Raw genomic sequence first — 15,536 nt, 5'->3', positions numbered from 1 at the left:
AATATAACAACACTTGGTTTAAAACAACTTTTATAACCTCAACATGAAAAAAAACTTGATCATATGTTAATTTTTGAAATAAAGACTGGATTACAAGTTTACAAAGACCTCCAGATCAGTGATCACAAGTTTAATATTTAGCTATAAATTTGAAAAATACCATAGTTTGAAACATACACACTATAATGACAATATACTGTAAATAGTGCAAATGAATTTTATAAAATATTCAACATTTAATGCCATATCTTCTGGAGGACACACACTTAATGTTTTAACCAACCATGCAGACAAAGTGGATTACTTCCTATGGATCCCAAGGTTGACTCCATAACGAATGGGTCTACACACATAATATGTCTTTTGTCAGATGTGTAATAGACTTTGAGATTTACCACAAGGTCCTTCATACTGTATCACCTCTATGTAAGATATAATCTATAAGGGGCTATCTAGCGTTACTTTAACTTACGTCAAAAAACACATGCATGGAGTGCTACTTCTGGTGCTCTTCAGTGTGGGGATCCCACCTGCAAAAGGTGGGAGCAGAAGCTGAGGTTGAAATAATAAAAGCCTTTATTTCAGCATGGCTTTAGATATGAAACAAGAAATAAACAGATCTCCAGGCTTATTTTTTTGCACAGAGACCCCTAACTTAAAATTTTGGGAGCACAAACAGAAAGTTTATGGGCACAAATCAACTTGCGAAGCAAATATTCACATTTCTTTTTTTATTCATGATCCTCATACACCTTGGCCTGCCCCCTGTAATAACAGATTACAGATTGTGTTGAGTGATAAAAAAAAAACCAAAAGCAAAAAAAACAGTGAAGTAGATGAAACATTTACTTGCACTGTCTTACATTTTAGGGCAGAGGTCTTCAACAGGGGGTCTGCAGAGGTCCTGCAGGGGGGTCATAAAACCTTTGGTTGATGCAATTTTGTTTGTTTCCACATTTATGCTTAGAATAAAAACGTCAATTTGAATAGCTTGCCTTGTGTGCATGATTATCATTCAGTTGAAAAACATTGTTGATATTGGCATTGGTATCAGGTCTGTTTATAAATGGCAGTGGCACGAGCACGACCATGAATATACAAACCTGTGTATTAATCAAATAGCTGAGTGCATCCAGGCAGGGTACACAGTAGGCTACTAGGCCTACTGTGTATCTTATATAATAAACAATTTTATAAATATTTAAAGTAGGGGGTCTCTGCTTCATCTCATCAGTTTGGGGGTCCTTGGCCTGAAAAACGTTGAGGACCCGTGTTTGGGGGGCAAAATGACCCCATTTAGGGGCAGTTTGGAGCCCTGATAAAGGCTTTTTATTATTTCAACCTCGAGAATGCCTCAGTTTCTGCTACCAACTTTGACCTATTTCACAGTAAATATACCGGTAATCAAATTAAGTTAATCTTTGATGCAATATCTTGCACTGAGACATGTTGTTTTACTATGAATCTTTGATGCAATATCTTGCACTGAGACATGTTGTCGTTTTATTTTGAAAGGAACATCCGGTCTCGCGGTAGCCAATAGCATGTAGCAGCTGTGGGTGTTGACATGTCAGTGTCACTTGGTCAGCTGATTGCTGCGGGTCGTAAAGCCCCTTTTGACTAGCCAGTTTATAGTTAGCTTAGCCTAGCTGGGTGTTTGTTTTTGTTAACGTTACCACACACAGGTCGCTTTTAACATATCCCAGAAGTTTTCTTTTTCACCCCTTTTTCTTAAATCCCCGAACAATTAACAGCATTTCGCAGCAGCAGGCCATCCTACGGTTAAGTTTCCGTTAGCGAGGCGGAGAGAGATTACCGAGGCCGGGGAGGAGGGGGAAGAAGACGGGTCTGTGAAGAGCTGAAGTTGCTCCTCCGTGTGTGTGTGTGTGTGTGTGTCTGCATTGCAGCCCCGGCGGAGCTGCTGATGGAATTCAAACACACAACAATGGCGACTCCCAGTCCGAACAACTCGACAACAGCGAGCAGCCACAACAGCAGCAGCAGCAGCAGCAGCGGCAGCAGCAACAACGCAGCAGGCTCTGCAGCAGCAGCAGCGCACCACCAATACCTCCACCAACAACACCACCACCAGTCCCAGACGCAGCACATCACCACCATGAGCAGCATGCAGGGTAAGTGCAGGAGGAAAAGGATGGAGGAGGCGAAGGAGAGAAAGAAAGAAAGGAAGGGAGGAGAGGAGAGAAGAGGAGATGAGAGGAAAGGAGGGGGATAAATACGAGCTGCACTGTTTCTGCTGCAGTGAAGGTTAACGTTAGCAGAGCTGCTGCTAGCCGGGGGAGGCTGATCGAGGCTACTCCCTGGGCTGGGAAAAAGGATCCTCAGGGAAAATGGGCTAGTATTTATATTTATATATGTATAGTATATATGTTTACGTTACAATTGCAAAAATAATGATGTGCTTATATCTTTAAAATTTGTATTTTAAATCCTCGTTACCATTTTGTAGCCTTAGGCTATATTCTGCAGCCCCGTTAGGTTACATGCTGTCCTCTTCTTGTCATGTATGCGGTGAAAAATATAAAATGAATGGGGCAATTTAAAAACTAGATAGAAAACATTTTCTTTTTTATTAATTTGGAGAATGATTAAAAATGCACATTCAGCTTTTGGATCAGCAGTATTTTGTATTACAGCTGTCTCATTTAATGTATGACGTATTTACTCCCTTTACTCCCTAATTCAGGCTTCATTCGTCCTTTTGCAATGATAAAAATGAATTTCACCTCTTTGGATCTAAATATGTTCACATAAAATATGTCTGAACACCTTTACAATTAAGAAATCGTTTGAACCCTTTTTACATTGTATTGACTATATGCAAAACCACATTTTGCTTATCTATACATTCTTGAAAGCCTAATCATTTAAAGTGAGTGAGTGTTTGTTTGTAGTATTGCAGCTTGATCCTCAGCCCAGTGAAACCTGAGGCCGCCCTGCTGCCTCTATTAAGGCTCTTCTTCTTGACAACACAAACATTGACACCAGTCTCTTTATTCACACCAGCTCTAAACCAACTGACTGCTCATTACAATGCTGTATCTTTTGTACAAACAATGTCTCGTTTTAACTTTTCAGAGTCCAACACCTGCTGGAGATGTCAGAGTGAAACAGGTAGCTACACACTTCATTTGACTTAGTAGAGTAGGCCAATCAGTTTTAATTAGAAATCCAATTTGAGTTGCAAGATTTTAGTGGATTTGTTCAAACCCACAGTGATTTTTGTACAGTTTTTTTTTGTTTAGCCACTAAATAATGATGTTTTTACTATAATGTACAGTTTGGTTGATTTGATTTGATTTTTTTCATGGATTTATATCTGATTTGCATGTAACTTTAAATTCATAGCACCACGCTTTATACAGTAAATGAGATGTTACCATAATTAAGTCTAACTGTAGTAAATTATTCAGTGTTGTTTTTCTAATAATTATAAATAATTAGGTATCTGACATTTCTCCCGGTTATGTAATGTGTTTTCATTCACCTTTTACCTGACCATATTTCACCTTTTTATCTTAATGCTGCTAACTAATGATTCCTAATCCTCTGACATGGTGCTGAATAATGGTGAGCTGTCCCACGAGACAAAAAAAAAAGAAAAGTTGATTAAACTGTAATGTGTTTCCCCTACAAAACCATTTCACGATGGTAACTCATACTCATTCCCAGACCCTTTTCATTTTGTTGTGGTTGTATCTACAGGTCATTTTGCCCTTTTTTCATTTGCTGTTTCCACTGACTGACACATGACATAATTCACCATACCCAAGTGCTTGTAGCTGTTTCATAAAATGCGTGTGCATGCTAATGCATTACCCTCCAGATGATGCATTTAACTGTGATAGACTCAGCAGAACAAGGCCAATTTCTGTGATTATTATTATTAGTCAACACTAAAACCGCAGGATTTCGGACACCTTTTTTTTTTTTATAATTCCAGGAAGAGGTTGTTTTAGTGTCTATTTATGCAATGGGGGGTGTCACAATAAATCTTGGAAGTCTACTAACACAGCAGTGCCTGGAGGAAGAGACGTAACAATTGAAGGGTGAACTATGAAGAAAATAAAAGCTGTCTTCTCACCTCTAGGGTTTCAGATAAACCTGTCTGGAGCTCCCCCAAGTAAGCCAACCCTCTTTTGCTTCAGCACCAACAGTTCTCATTCCTTTGTTTCCGCCTGACAGTCTGGTATGGGGGAGTCTGTCCTGCTGTTCTCAACTAATCCAAGTCAAGACTTCTGACGGATTTGACTAGGCTTGTGCCGGTAGCTCAGATAATAGTGAATAGTGAGAAAGCTGCAACTTTTTTAATACATCACAACGTTTTTTTTTTTTTTTCTTCAGAGACGATACCGACGTTAGAAATCTGTGCTGCAGGGAAAGACAGTTATTTCTTGACAAAAACACTTTGGCGAGGTGTATTCCTTCGCACTCATCGGCACAAGCCTAACCTTCAGAGCTTCCATTGATATTTTGGGCTCAAACTGATTTGAACGCCTCGGTGTGATGGAGGAGCCCTCTAAGCTTGAGAAAGACTCAGTTTCCTACTTTTAAATATTGTAATGGAAGCTCTAATCACTGGTTTACAGTGTGTCACTAACAAGCAACAGTAGTTAGTGCCTGTAGTGTTGTTACATTACTGTTTTTTTTTTTACCCAACTGGTTTGTCTTTTTTTTGGCATGGGTGCACCTCAGCATAGCACTTGCTTGTCGAGACAAGGTACACACACACTCAGAAGTTGTCATTTCAAGCGATGTTGCTTACTGGAATTCAAACACGCATTCTTGTGGTATTTTGGGGCGGAGTGAGCTGGGAACACGGTCCTGTGATTCAAGGTGTAATCAAAGCAGTTGGCCTTGAGAAGCATGTGTGAGATGTATATCATTAGTGTTTTCCTCTTACCCTGTTTTCTGTTTTGGTTTTTGTTTGTTTTTGGTTTTTTTGTTTGACCTGTGGTGGGTTTGTGTTTGCATTGTGAATGTAGTGTGGTGGGATTTTTTTTAGCAGCATGCTTCCATTTCCGTTTCTGCATCAAACCCCAGACTTCTTAAAGTGTAAAATAACGCAGCACTGCAAGGAAAGTGGTAAGAAAATGAAGTGGGTGTTGATAGGCTCCTCTGATAAATCGATGAATGTGTCAGGCAGCTGTTGAACAGATGACACCGATGTAACTCAGGGTTGGGCAATGTGATGATACATTCAGTGAGATGATATAAATTTGTCAGAGGTCTTTCCACATAATTTTACACTCAGTTACAGTGTATTAGTTTTCCCCAATCACAAGACCATGTAACACCTCCATATAGGTTTTAATGTCTTATTTCTTTCTCATTCATGTCAAATTAGTAGACTGAATAACAGAAACACCTCTGACTAACAGGATGAAGAAATATTCTGATATTAAAATAAGATTTATTCTGATATATATCAGGTTTGTACTATAAAAAGCACCAAAATATGAAAAATGGGAGTTAAATTGACAGGTGTTTCTATTGTTTTGTCTAACCCTGTTATCCAAGCTAGCTGGAGCTACTTACTAACTGGACACAGAAACAAGATAATTTTTCTGTTTGTTTAATGCCAGAAAATGAACAACATTATCATATAAACTAGTATTGAATTATCAATACTAAAAAAAATATTTAGTGAAAGGGAACCGCCCACTCTTACAAAGACAATCCAGTGTCATCTACTGTATATTAGTGCTACAGTGTCCTCGGTGTGCATTGCAACCCAATACACCAGCTCAGCTGTAAATATTGACCTTTACAAAGTTAATTTAACAGTAACTATAGTTCAGTTAACATTTCAGTGAGATTTAATGTGACGAATCATAATCAGCTTTGTGAACTTATTTTATTAATTTAAATCAGATTGTACGGGTGTAGCAGATTAAGTGGTCAGTGGGTTTATTGTAGTCATAATGCAAACAGAAAGTTAACATATGATACACTTATGATGATGCTGCAGGTGAGGACGGGGTTTTTACTTACTGTCAACATTGCCCATGAAAAATACTTCATGACTTCCAAAGCTTATGTAGTTTTCAGCTTCAAGTCTGTTCTTTAGTGAAAATGTATGTTTTTTTGTCAATCTTTACTGATACTGGAGGAAATACTGCATTTATTTGGGACTATTTTCAGTTTTGCTCCGGTGCAGCAGGACGGTTTGTATGGGTCAAATGAGTCTAAATACATTGTTTGTATGGTAGCCATTGCAACAGTGATGTGTTGTTAATCATTTTTGGAAAGAGTGGAGCTCTGTGGTTCAGAGGAGAAACATATTTGGCTTCTGATGCACACACGCACCCATCACTTGTTAGTGGGAGGTGCTCATTGTTGGTTTGGGTCTATTCATGGGATTTGTTGACAGTAAGAAAATTCAAATATCACAGAGAGTATATCTACGAAAATATTATGTGACAGCATAGATTGACTGTACTCTGTAAAATGTCCATATATGGTGATGCAGAAGTTGTGTGGAAAGCATGAGATCCATGGATTTAAGTGCATTTGGATAAATGTCCCGTCATCTTTCCTTTTACCTCATGTTTATGGTTTGTGCTGTTTTCACTCACTGATCATTCCTGACCTCTCATGTGGGATGAGTCTTGTGGGTTTTTTTTTGTTTCCTTACTCAATCCTCAGCCTCCGTTGCTTCATTTTAAAGTCTGATCACATCCCTGTTTGTTCTCCTGGTCAGGTAAACGCAAAGCCCTGAAGCTGAACTTTGCCAACCCTCCAATCAAACCCACAACTAGGTTCACACTGAACACGGCGCCGCCATTTCAAAACCCGCACATGTGAGTGAAGCCTTAAAGAAAACCAGTATAATTTTCTTCTTTCTTCCTACACACACACACACACACACACACACGTACACTGTACATTTATGCATTATTTATTTCTTATTTTTAGAGAGAGGCTGAGGACACACAGCATCGAGTCGTCAGGAAAGCTGAAGATCTCCCCGGAGCAGCACTGGGATTTCACGGCCGAGGATCTCAAAGACTTGGGTGAGATCGGCCGAGGGGCTTATGGCTCCGTCAACAAGATGGTGCACAAGCCGAGCAACCAGATCATGGCCGTCAAGGTGACCATCTACTACTGTACTTCTTTCTGCCTCCCACATAACCCAGGTATCTGCACCCTCACTGTTTTACACATGTCTTTTGTTTTGTTTCGTGTCTCCCAACAGAGGATCCGGTCCACGGTTGATGAGAAGGAGCAGAAGCAGCTGCTGATGGACTTGGACGTGGTCATGAGAAGTAGTGATTGTCCTTACATCGTGCAGTTTTATGGTGCTCTGTTCAGAGAGGTGAGATTAAGACTGTATCTTATACAGTATCTGAAACATTTATTATTCCATTGATATATTTAAAGGGGTTAGTTTAATATTTTGGCAAATTCGCCCATTGCCATAATCCCTATAGTCATAGCAGTAGGTTTGTTACCTTTAATTGTCGGTGCAAGCTATTTTTAGAACGGCGGAGCAGAGCTGTGAGCTGCTCAGAGCTACGCTACGGAGGCTAATGGGATTTCTTGGTTTCCCTCATCAAACTCATCAAATACACAATCCAACAACCCCAAAACGCTCTCATGGACAAGTTGTGACCTGCACATTCACCACACTATGAGATAATAGCAGAACGTTACAAGACAGAGTTGTTTTCAAGGTAAACTCATGCAAAACCGCTGATGTGCGTTGCCTTCAGGGTCAGTTTTTCGGCAAGCAGTCTCTGCATTTCCCTTGAAAAGAACTCCGACTTGTAACGCTCTTTATTATTATGTTATTATCTCATGGCGTGGTGAATGTGCAGGTTAGCTTTGAGCAGCTTGCAGCTTCATTTTCATTTTAATTTATTGTGTATTTGGCAAGGCCAGTGCACCTTAATGGACAATTTGTGACACGCACATCATGTCATGTAAAAGTGCCGGATTTAGCTCGAAGCTAATTTCCATCCGTAGTCCTCACATTAAAGACGGACAGACATACCATACAAAAAGATAACAGTAGGAAGCTACCTGCATAAGTATGAAAAAGCATAGTATTAGCAGCAGTTACAACAATAAGAAAACGGATAGCAACCTGCATAAATATAAGAGAGGACAAAGTACTAGCAGCATTTATATCAGTAAAAGATAAGAAATAAGAAAACATAAGAAAAAAACAGAATGTTAGCAGCAGATTCACAGTAAAAGCTCTGCTACGCCGATATAAAAATAGCTTGCACCGACAATTAAAGGTAACAAACCTACTCCTAATACTATAGGGATTATGGCAATGGGCCAATTTGCCAAAATGTTAAACTATCTCTTTAAATCTTATGGTTTTATTTTGAAATCTGGTTGACAGGAAATAACTCCTTTTTTCTTGTGTTTCAGGGCGACTGTTGGATTTGTATGGAACTTATGGCTACCTCCTTAGACAAATTTTACAAATTTGTATATTGCTCATTAGACGACGTGATTCCAGAAGAAATATTAGGAAAAATAACATTAGCTGTAAGTAATTCAGAAGATTATTTAAAAAAATAAATAGATAAATGAATAAACAAACCTAATAATCAGCTGCTGTTGCTTAAAAGAGTTGTTATTCTGTTATTTTGCAGACTGTGAAAGCACTTAACCACTTAAAAGAAAACTTGAAAATAATACACAGAGGTAAGACAACACCGGAACAGCTAATGTCTTATATGTCGAACTTCAAGCTTCATTTCTCATTGTGTCATCTTTTCTTTCTCCGCCAGACATTAAGCCGTCGAACATCCTCCTGGACAGGAACGGCAACATAAAGCTGTGCGACTTCGGCATCAGCGGTCAGCTGGTGGACTCCATCGCTAAAACCAGAGATGCAGGCTGCAGACCGTACATGGCGGTGAGTAACACAAGAGTCGATCGAAATCTGCTGTTTAAAGAACATCATGGGTCTCCAAAACAAAAGACCTTCCTGCTCAAACTTCATCCTGTGACTATAAACGATGACTTCAGAGAGTCAAGAGATTACAAAAGAGAAACATTTCCACCTGTCGTTTCCAAGAATTCAGTGAGAAAGCGACGTAGATAATGAATCAGCGCAGGTGATTGACTCATCTGCAGCAGTTACATCTTTTACTGTTGTTAAAGTGATTCAAGATGAATCAGTGCAGCTGCTGCTGTTGACGGAGCCGGTAGCCGTGACGCTAAACGAAACAGAGTGACCTCGTTCTGACTTGTGAGAGGAAAGGTCAACAAGTCATGCGAGGTTCAGTCTGTGGTGGTGTGGTGGTCGCCGTGACTCGCTGATGGGAATCGCTGCTGTGTGCAGGAATCTTGAAATGCGACCCCTCTCTCGGTGAAGGTTTGGAGGTCTGACCCAGAAAGTGAGTCTCAGAACAGAAACCACACAAATCAACATCCTGTAGATACAGTAACACTCGTACTACACGGTCACTCACTCACTCACTCACTCACTCACTCACACGGAGAATCTGACAGTGACGAGAGGAAAAAATGTCACGGAGCTGATGTTGAATGACACGTTAATCTCTAAATACCTTCTATACCCACGGTGTAGGATCATTGTTGCAGGTACGCTGCGTGTTGTGTAACGCGTGCCCCGCGGCGCAGCCTGATGTGCAGTTCACCTGCCTGGAAGTGCAGCTGCTGTTTTACATTTTATAAGCTGCTCAGACACAGATGCATAGAGTATCAAAGAGAGAGATTATCAATAGATAAATGGATTAAATGATCGGGAATTTCCTGGAGCCTACGTTGATGTTTCCAGATTGATTGTGTCGAAAGTCTCAAAATGTAGGTAACACTTTATAATAGGTACACACTATTAAGCATTAGTTAAGCATTAATAAATACTGAATTCTTCATTTATAACGCATTAATACTCATTAGTATGTAGTTTATAAATACAGTTAGTGCTTATCAATGCATTTTTAACTCTGTTTATAGACTACATACTAATGAGTTATAATTAAATGATGGTTCAGTATTTAATGCTTAACTAATGCTTAATAGTGTGTACTTTTTATAAAGTGTTACCTAAATTTAAAGGAATAGTATATAAAATAGTAACAAGCAGCAAAGTCTCACATTTGTTTAGAAGCTGCATGTTAAAACATTGCTGCTTCGTATGATCAATCGATCAATAATCAGTTAGTTATCAGTAAATCTGCTGCTTGTTATGTGTAAAATGTTTTCAGTGATCACCTCGTGTCAGCGTGTGTGTGTGCAACAAATCTCTGGCAGTGCAGAGAGGTGATCTCACTGTGTCGTCACCACTCTGAGGTTATTTTCTGTCTCCGGGGTTACGTCAGCTGGGGGGCAACCCCCCCCCTACACACCCCTCCACCTCCACTACCTCCTCCTCCACCTCCTTCCAGTCACTCCACAACAGTTTCCATTCTAAATTTGGTGCGGCACTATCAGGACCGCAGCAGCAGCAGCAACAGCAGCAGCAACAGCAGCAGCATCGCAACTTACACCACCACCACGAGCACCGGGGCGGGTCGCTTCATTCATGACTCCGGTCTGAGCGAAGCCGCCTCAGGATCTTTCCCGCGGCCGTGAACTCAGGGTTCAGGAATCTCAGCTCCAGTTTCTTGTTTCCAGCTGGCTTGCTCGCCAGGTGTTTGATCACCACACTGCTGGTTACTGCAGGCTCAATGACGTAAGAAGAAGAAAAAAAAGAATTAAAAAAAAAACTGACCTCAGTACAGCTGGAGGGCCTGACTTACTGTGTGGGTACCGGTATGTGGATTTTATAGAAGCAGTAGCTCTTCTAGTCAACTCTCTGCGGTCACAGTTATTATTATGTGTTTTTTTTCTCTTCTGAGACAAAAGCTACTGGGCGTGATGACAGGCCAACACATCTGTGATGGTTGTCGTTTCCATCAGGAGGTTGAAAAAACCGAATAGGAATCGGTTTATAAAGAGACACGAGAGAGGAGAAGGTGGATCTTAGAGACGTTAACATTGTTGTCTAATCACTTCCCCACTAATGCTGTTTATGTTTGAGAGCGTTTACATGCTGTGACTGCAGAGACTAAACACTGCCAGTGTTGGCAGATGTGAGCAGCCTCTCTCTCCCTCTCTCTCTCTCTCTGTCTCTGCAGTAGTCAGCTGCTCTTCTATAAAACCCATCAGTGCTGCAGCACAGACTGTCCCACTCCGCCGCCGGGGTGACGTCAGCATCTAATTCAGGCCTGTAAATGGGCCAGCGAGGTGCTCCCTTCCTCTCCGCACAGCAGCGGGAGAGATATCTGCAGCCCCCCTTTGGTGCACACACACACCTCATTATTACCGTTGTCTGCCACTGTGCATAGTGATGAACTTGAAGAGGGGAAGGTTGTGTGATTGTGAATGTGAATGGCACGACGAGCCAGTCTTGTAACGCAGGCGGGCAGAGCCTCACTGCAGACCTGACTGAGCGTGCTGCATGTTGTGTTGTGTATAGTGCGTGAGCTCCGGAGCTGATGGCATCTTGTTGTGCAGGTGAAAACATGCCCAGAGGTGATGAGCTGGCTCGGTGTTCTCAGGGGGGGGGGGGGAGAGGGCTCATCTAGCAATCGGATATTTATTTGGCCCAGTTTGGGCATGAACACCTGTTTCTGTCTGATGATCTAAGCTGCAGCTCAGAGTTAAGAAGGTCATAACAAAACATCTCAGGCTCCCTTAACCGGCTGCAGAATTAAAGTCTTTGACACCATAAAACTCTAGTTAAATTCCAGATATGGTGTTTACATGTAGCGTTTTCTTAGTGACGAGCACACTGCAGAAGATTTGAATCTTTTGAGGATTCAAACTGAACAAGCACAGTGACATCTGGTGGTTTGAACAATTCACAGCCTCCAACTGATCTGATCGTTTCAACATTGTGTCCTATAAAAAAAAGGCCCAAGAAGCTTTATTAGCTCCATCTACTGTATAATACTCTTGTTTAGATGCAGAAAAAATAGATTTACACAAAAAAAAAACTTGAAAAACTGACTGAATCTCTTTCCAAAACACCAGTGATGATGATTTCTCATTTGAGAAAGTGAAACACGCCTTACTGCTTCAGTGTCTTCTGCCAGTTTTTATTAAAACCTCATCTAGGAAGTGATTTACTCTGGTAATGACAGACGTTTAGTAGAAGTCAAAACGTATTTTTGAATAGTAAATATTTTGTTGTTTGTTGATGTGGGTGGACTCGTTTCCTGCTGTCATTGTGTCCTAGTTAACCAGAGAGCACACACCGGTTTGTCAAGATACCAAAACCACCTTTTGTTGCAATTTTCTTATGAACTGTTTTATTTTTGATTCAGGATATATATGGATCCAAATTTAATCTGATTTTCCTGTCTAATTTTCAGCCTGAGAGAATAGACCCCAGTGCATCCAGGCAAGGCTACGACGTTCGCTCGGATGTTTGGAGTTTGGGAATCACACTGGTGAGTCTTTGTGGGTGATGGGAGGGAAATAGCAATTAGTTAACAGTATCATTGTCTTAATATCCTTACTTCCTTTTTGCAAATTTAATAGCCCTTGATTGGCACCACAGATGTTTCCTAGTAACTTATTTGCACATAATAGCCATTTGACATTTAAATTTTGATCGTTCAAACCGATTTAGGAAATCAGGAAGAACTCATTTACATGTATTATGGCTTCATATATGCAGTGCAACTTATTTTAAAATGATCAGAGTCAGTCATGTCAATGTATAGTCAATGTATATTCACTGTAGTGGCTATTTGTCCTTAATGTCAATGATCAAAAATATCAAAAACTATAATAAAACAAAATCAAATCAAACGACCACTGAGCTACCTATAGGGAGTAAATTTACGCACGAGTCCATTGTCCAGGCAAAAATAAAGTTTCTCATGGGTTTATTTTCCGTTTATTTTCCCCAGCTACCCAGTACCTTCAAAATAAAAGCATTGATACATACCTAAATTAACTCAAACAATACTAAATATCATAAGAAAACTAAAGGTGTATTCCTCAAATTAAAAAACAAAAAATAACTAAACAATAAGTGATTAAATATTACAAAAATAACAAATAGCTCCAACATTCCCAAATAGCCCAAAACTATGCTCAGGCTATTTTATCGAGCTTTTATTGAGTCTGTGTTATCTTTTGCCCTGGTGTCCTGGTTTGGTAATCTGTCACTACAGGACAAAAATTCCCTGAACCAGATTATCAAATGGGCTGGTAGGATAATTGGTGAGCCTCAACTCACCATGGCAGCCCTCTATGACACACAGCTGCAGCATAAAGCCAGCGCTATTCGTAATGACTGCTCACATCCTTTGTGACACATCCATACCCAGAGCAATTGTAATGCTGAATAGTAAAGCCACAAGGTGATCTTGTTCATATTGAACTTAGCTGACCCTAGGGACATGTAGAAGCACTTTTCTATGTAGAAGCACTTTTCTATTTCTATTCCTATGACTTTGACCATGTATTTTGATTATATTGTCTTTTTCTATTTGTGATTTGTGTGTCATGACGTCTGTGTGTGGCCGTTTTTTATACTGGGATTGCTGAGTGCCTGTCTGCACGACTAATTTACCAGCTGGTATTAATAAAGAAACCTTGACCTTGACCTTGACATTCACAAATATTAAATGCTAAACATTTATTCACCTTGTTTATATGATGTGTTTCAGTATGAGCTGGCCACAGGACGGTTTCCCTACCCAAAGTGGAACAGCGTGTTTGACCAGTTGACCCAGGTGGTGAGAGGAGACCCTCCCCAGCTCAGCAACTCGGAGGAGAGGCGCTTCTCCCCCATGTTCATCGCCTTTGTCAACGTGTGGTAAGGAAACACCACCGTGAAGTTGTACAGTAATAATGGGCAAACAAAAAGCTGCTTTAAATTTCTGCAATCAGTCATTTCTACTGGAGCATTTCTGTGGTGTGATGCTGCTAGCTTAGCTCCTGTCTCCTCCTGGTGGACACATCATTGAAATGCATCCTCCAATGTTTTAATGCCTCTCCCATTTCTTTTTTTCTCTTTTCTCAAGCCTTACAAAGGACGAATCGAAGAGGCCAAAGTACAAAGAGCTGCTGGTAAGTTTGAGTCATCATGATAAATACAAAATTAAGACTTCAAACTCAAACCCAGTCATTAGGGTTTGTTTCTTGACATTTGACATTTTGTAGGAGTTTGAATAAGTTGTTGAAAATTCTTTCTTTCTTTTTTTTTTTTTTTGCCTTTGCAGAGAGACCCGTTCATTCAGATGTATGAGGAGCGCTCGGTCGATGTAGCCGGTTACGTCTGCAGGCTCATGGATCAGATGCCAGCGTCCCCCAGCTCCCCCATGTATATGGACTGAAAGCAGAACAAAAACAAAAAACAAAAATACACCAATAGATATTCACCACTCTGCACCAATTAAGATGGTGGGGGGAAAAAAAACAATAAAGTAAAGAAAACAAATCCTCATGTAAATTTTGCTTGGTCCCCTTATTGCAGTGTTAAAAGAGAGTTGTAAAGCCTAAAAACACAAAAACTAAAAAAAAAAACACACAAAAAAACAAAACAAAAAACAAAAACTTAACACCATTTGCAATAAAATTGGTGTTTATTTCAGTCATGTCTGTATAATATATAAACGTTAACACACTTCTGTTTCTCTCTTGTTCACAAACACACACTGACGCACAGTCACGTAAGTATATAGCAGCTGAAATCAATCAATCATGGTCTTGACTCATCTTTATGAGGACTCATCTCAGTGATTAGTAGTGATTAAAAAAAAAAAAGAAAAAAAAGTAAATAACCTGGAACTTGTATTTATAGAACCAAAATAATGTGGAGTATCTGATTGGAGATTCTTCAACATACTGGAATCATGCTCTTTGTGAATTGTACCACCTCTTCCATGTACGTAAATGAAAGCATTGTGTTTGGTATGTTAATGGAACTTTGCTTCTCTGGGTATAAAGCTGTTAAAAAGGTTAAAGTGTTGGTGGCCAGAATCATGTTAGACCTGCAGTCCAGTTAGTGCTCACTGTGCAATGGACTATATGCTGATATATGAATAAAGAGAGAGAAAGAGAAGGGATTTGTGTCTTGTGTCTTTTTTTTTCTTTCAAATGGGTTGATAATAATAAACATAAATGTGAGTTTGTATATCTGACTACTGCTTTGATGCTAAGACTATACAATCTATATGTAAGCTTATAATACAACCCCAAACTGGAAAATGGACAGACTGAAAACCTTGTGTATGTACTGTAGTTTTTCACTGCTGAACAGGATATGTTGACAATATAATTTAATACAGTATATCATTAATGTTTACATTACAGAAACTACTATTTTAGTGCATAAATTGTATGTTTAGTACAGTATGGTTAATTATGTAATGATAAAAAAAAATAAAACACTAACCAATGAGTTATGTGTTAGAAATAAATGTATTCCTATTTATGCTGTATTTTGTATTTTATTCTGGACAGGGTATATACATTTTTTTTTTTCATAATTAAAATCCTCTATGAGAGCAGCCGAACTTGTAAAATAC

At 39.6% G+C, this 15,536-nt stretch overlaps 1 protein-coding gene across 2 annotated transcripts; it reads left to right on the top strand.

Annotated features, from left to right (window-relative positions):
* The first annotated feature begins 1,585 nt into the window (after nt 1-1,585).
* Nucleotides 1,586-14,663, top strand: map2k4a (mitogen-activated protein kinase kinase 4a). Of its 2 annotated transcripts, XM_083977405.1 has the most exons (13): nt 1,586-2,132; nt 3,097-3,132; nt 4,109-4,141; nt 6,722-6,821; nt 6,937-7,111; nt 7,217-7,336; nt 8,404-8,523; nt 8,631-8,682; nt 8,769-8,896; nt 12,366-12,443; nt 13,674-13,822; nt 14,031-14,076; nt 14,229-14,663. In XM_083977405.1, exons 1-13 carry the CDS (start codon nt 1,925-1,927, stop codon nt 14,340-14,342), a joined length of 1,359 nt encoding a protein of 452 aa, XP_083833531.1. In that variant the 5' UTR covers nt 1,586-1,924; the 3' UTR covers nt 14,343-14,663. The 2 variants fall into 2 exon arrangements, with proteins under 2 accessions (XP_083833531.1, XP_083833532.1); XM_083977406.1 differs by lacking the exon at nt 4,109-4,141.
* Nucleotides 14,664-15,536: the final 873 nt, after the last annotated feature.

Source organism: Trachurus trachurus (assembly GCF_905171665.1).
Source record: "Trachurus trachurus genome assembly, chromosome: 8".
In the NCBI taxonomy this organism is placed as follows: Eukaryota; Metazoa; Chordata; class Actinopteri; order Carangiformes; family Carangidae; genus Trachurus; species Trachurus trachurus.
This window is presented reverse-complemented; position numbering and strand designations above follow the sequence as displayed.

Bases quoted from the DNA above. Each gene is read 5' to 3' on its own strand.
- map2k4a (XM_083977405.1), top strand. From the start codon at position 1,925: ATGGAATTCAAACACACAACAATGGCGACTCCCAGTCCGAACAACTCG. The intron at 8,524-8,630 runs GTAAGTAATTCA...GTTATTTTGCAG, and splicing joins TAGGAAAAATAACATTAGCT to ACTGTGAAAGCACTTAACCA. The intron at 14,077-14,228 runs GTAAGTTTGAGT...TTGCCTTTGCAG, and splicing joins CAAAGTACAAAGAGCTGCTG to AGAGACCCGTTCATTCAGAT.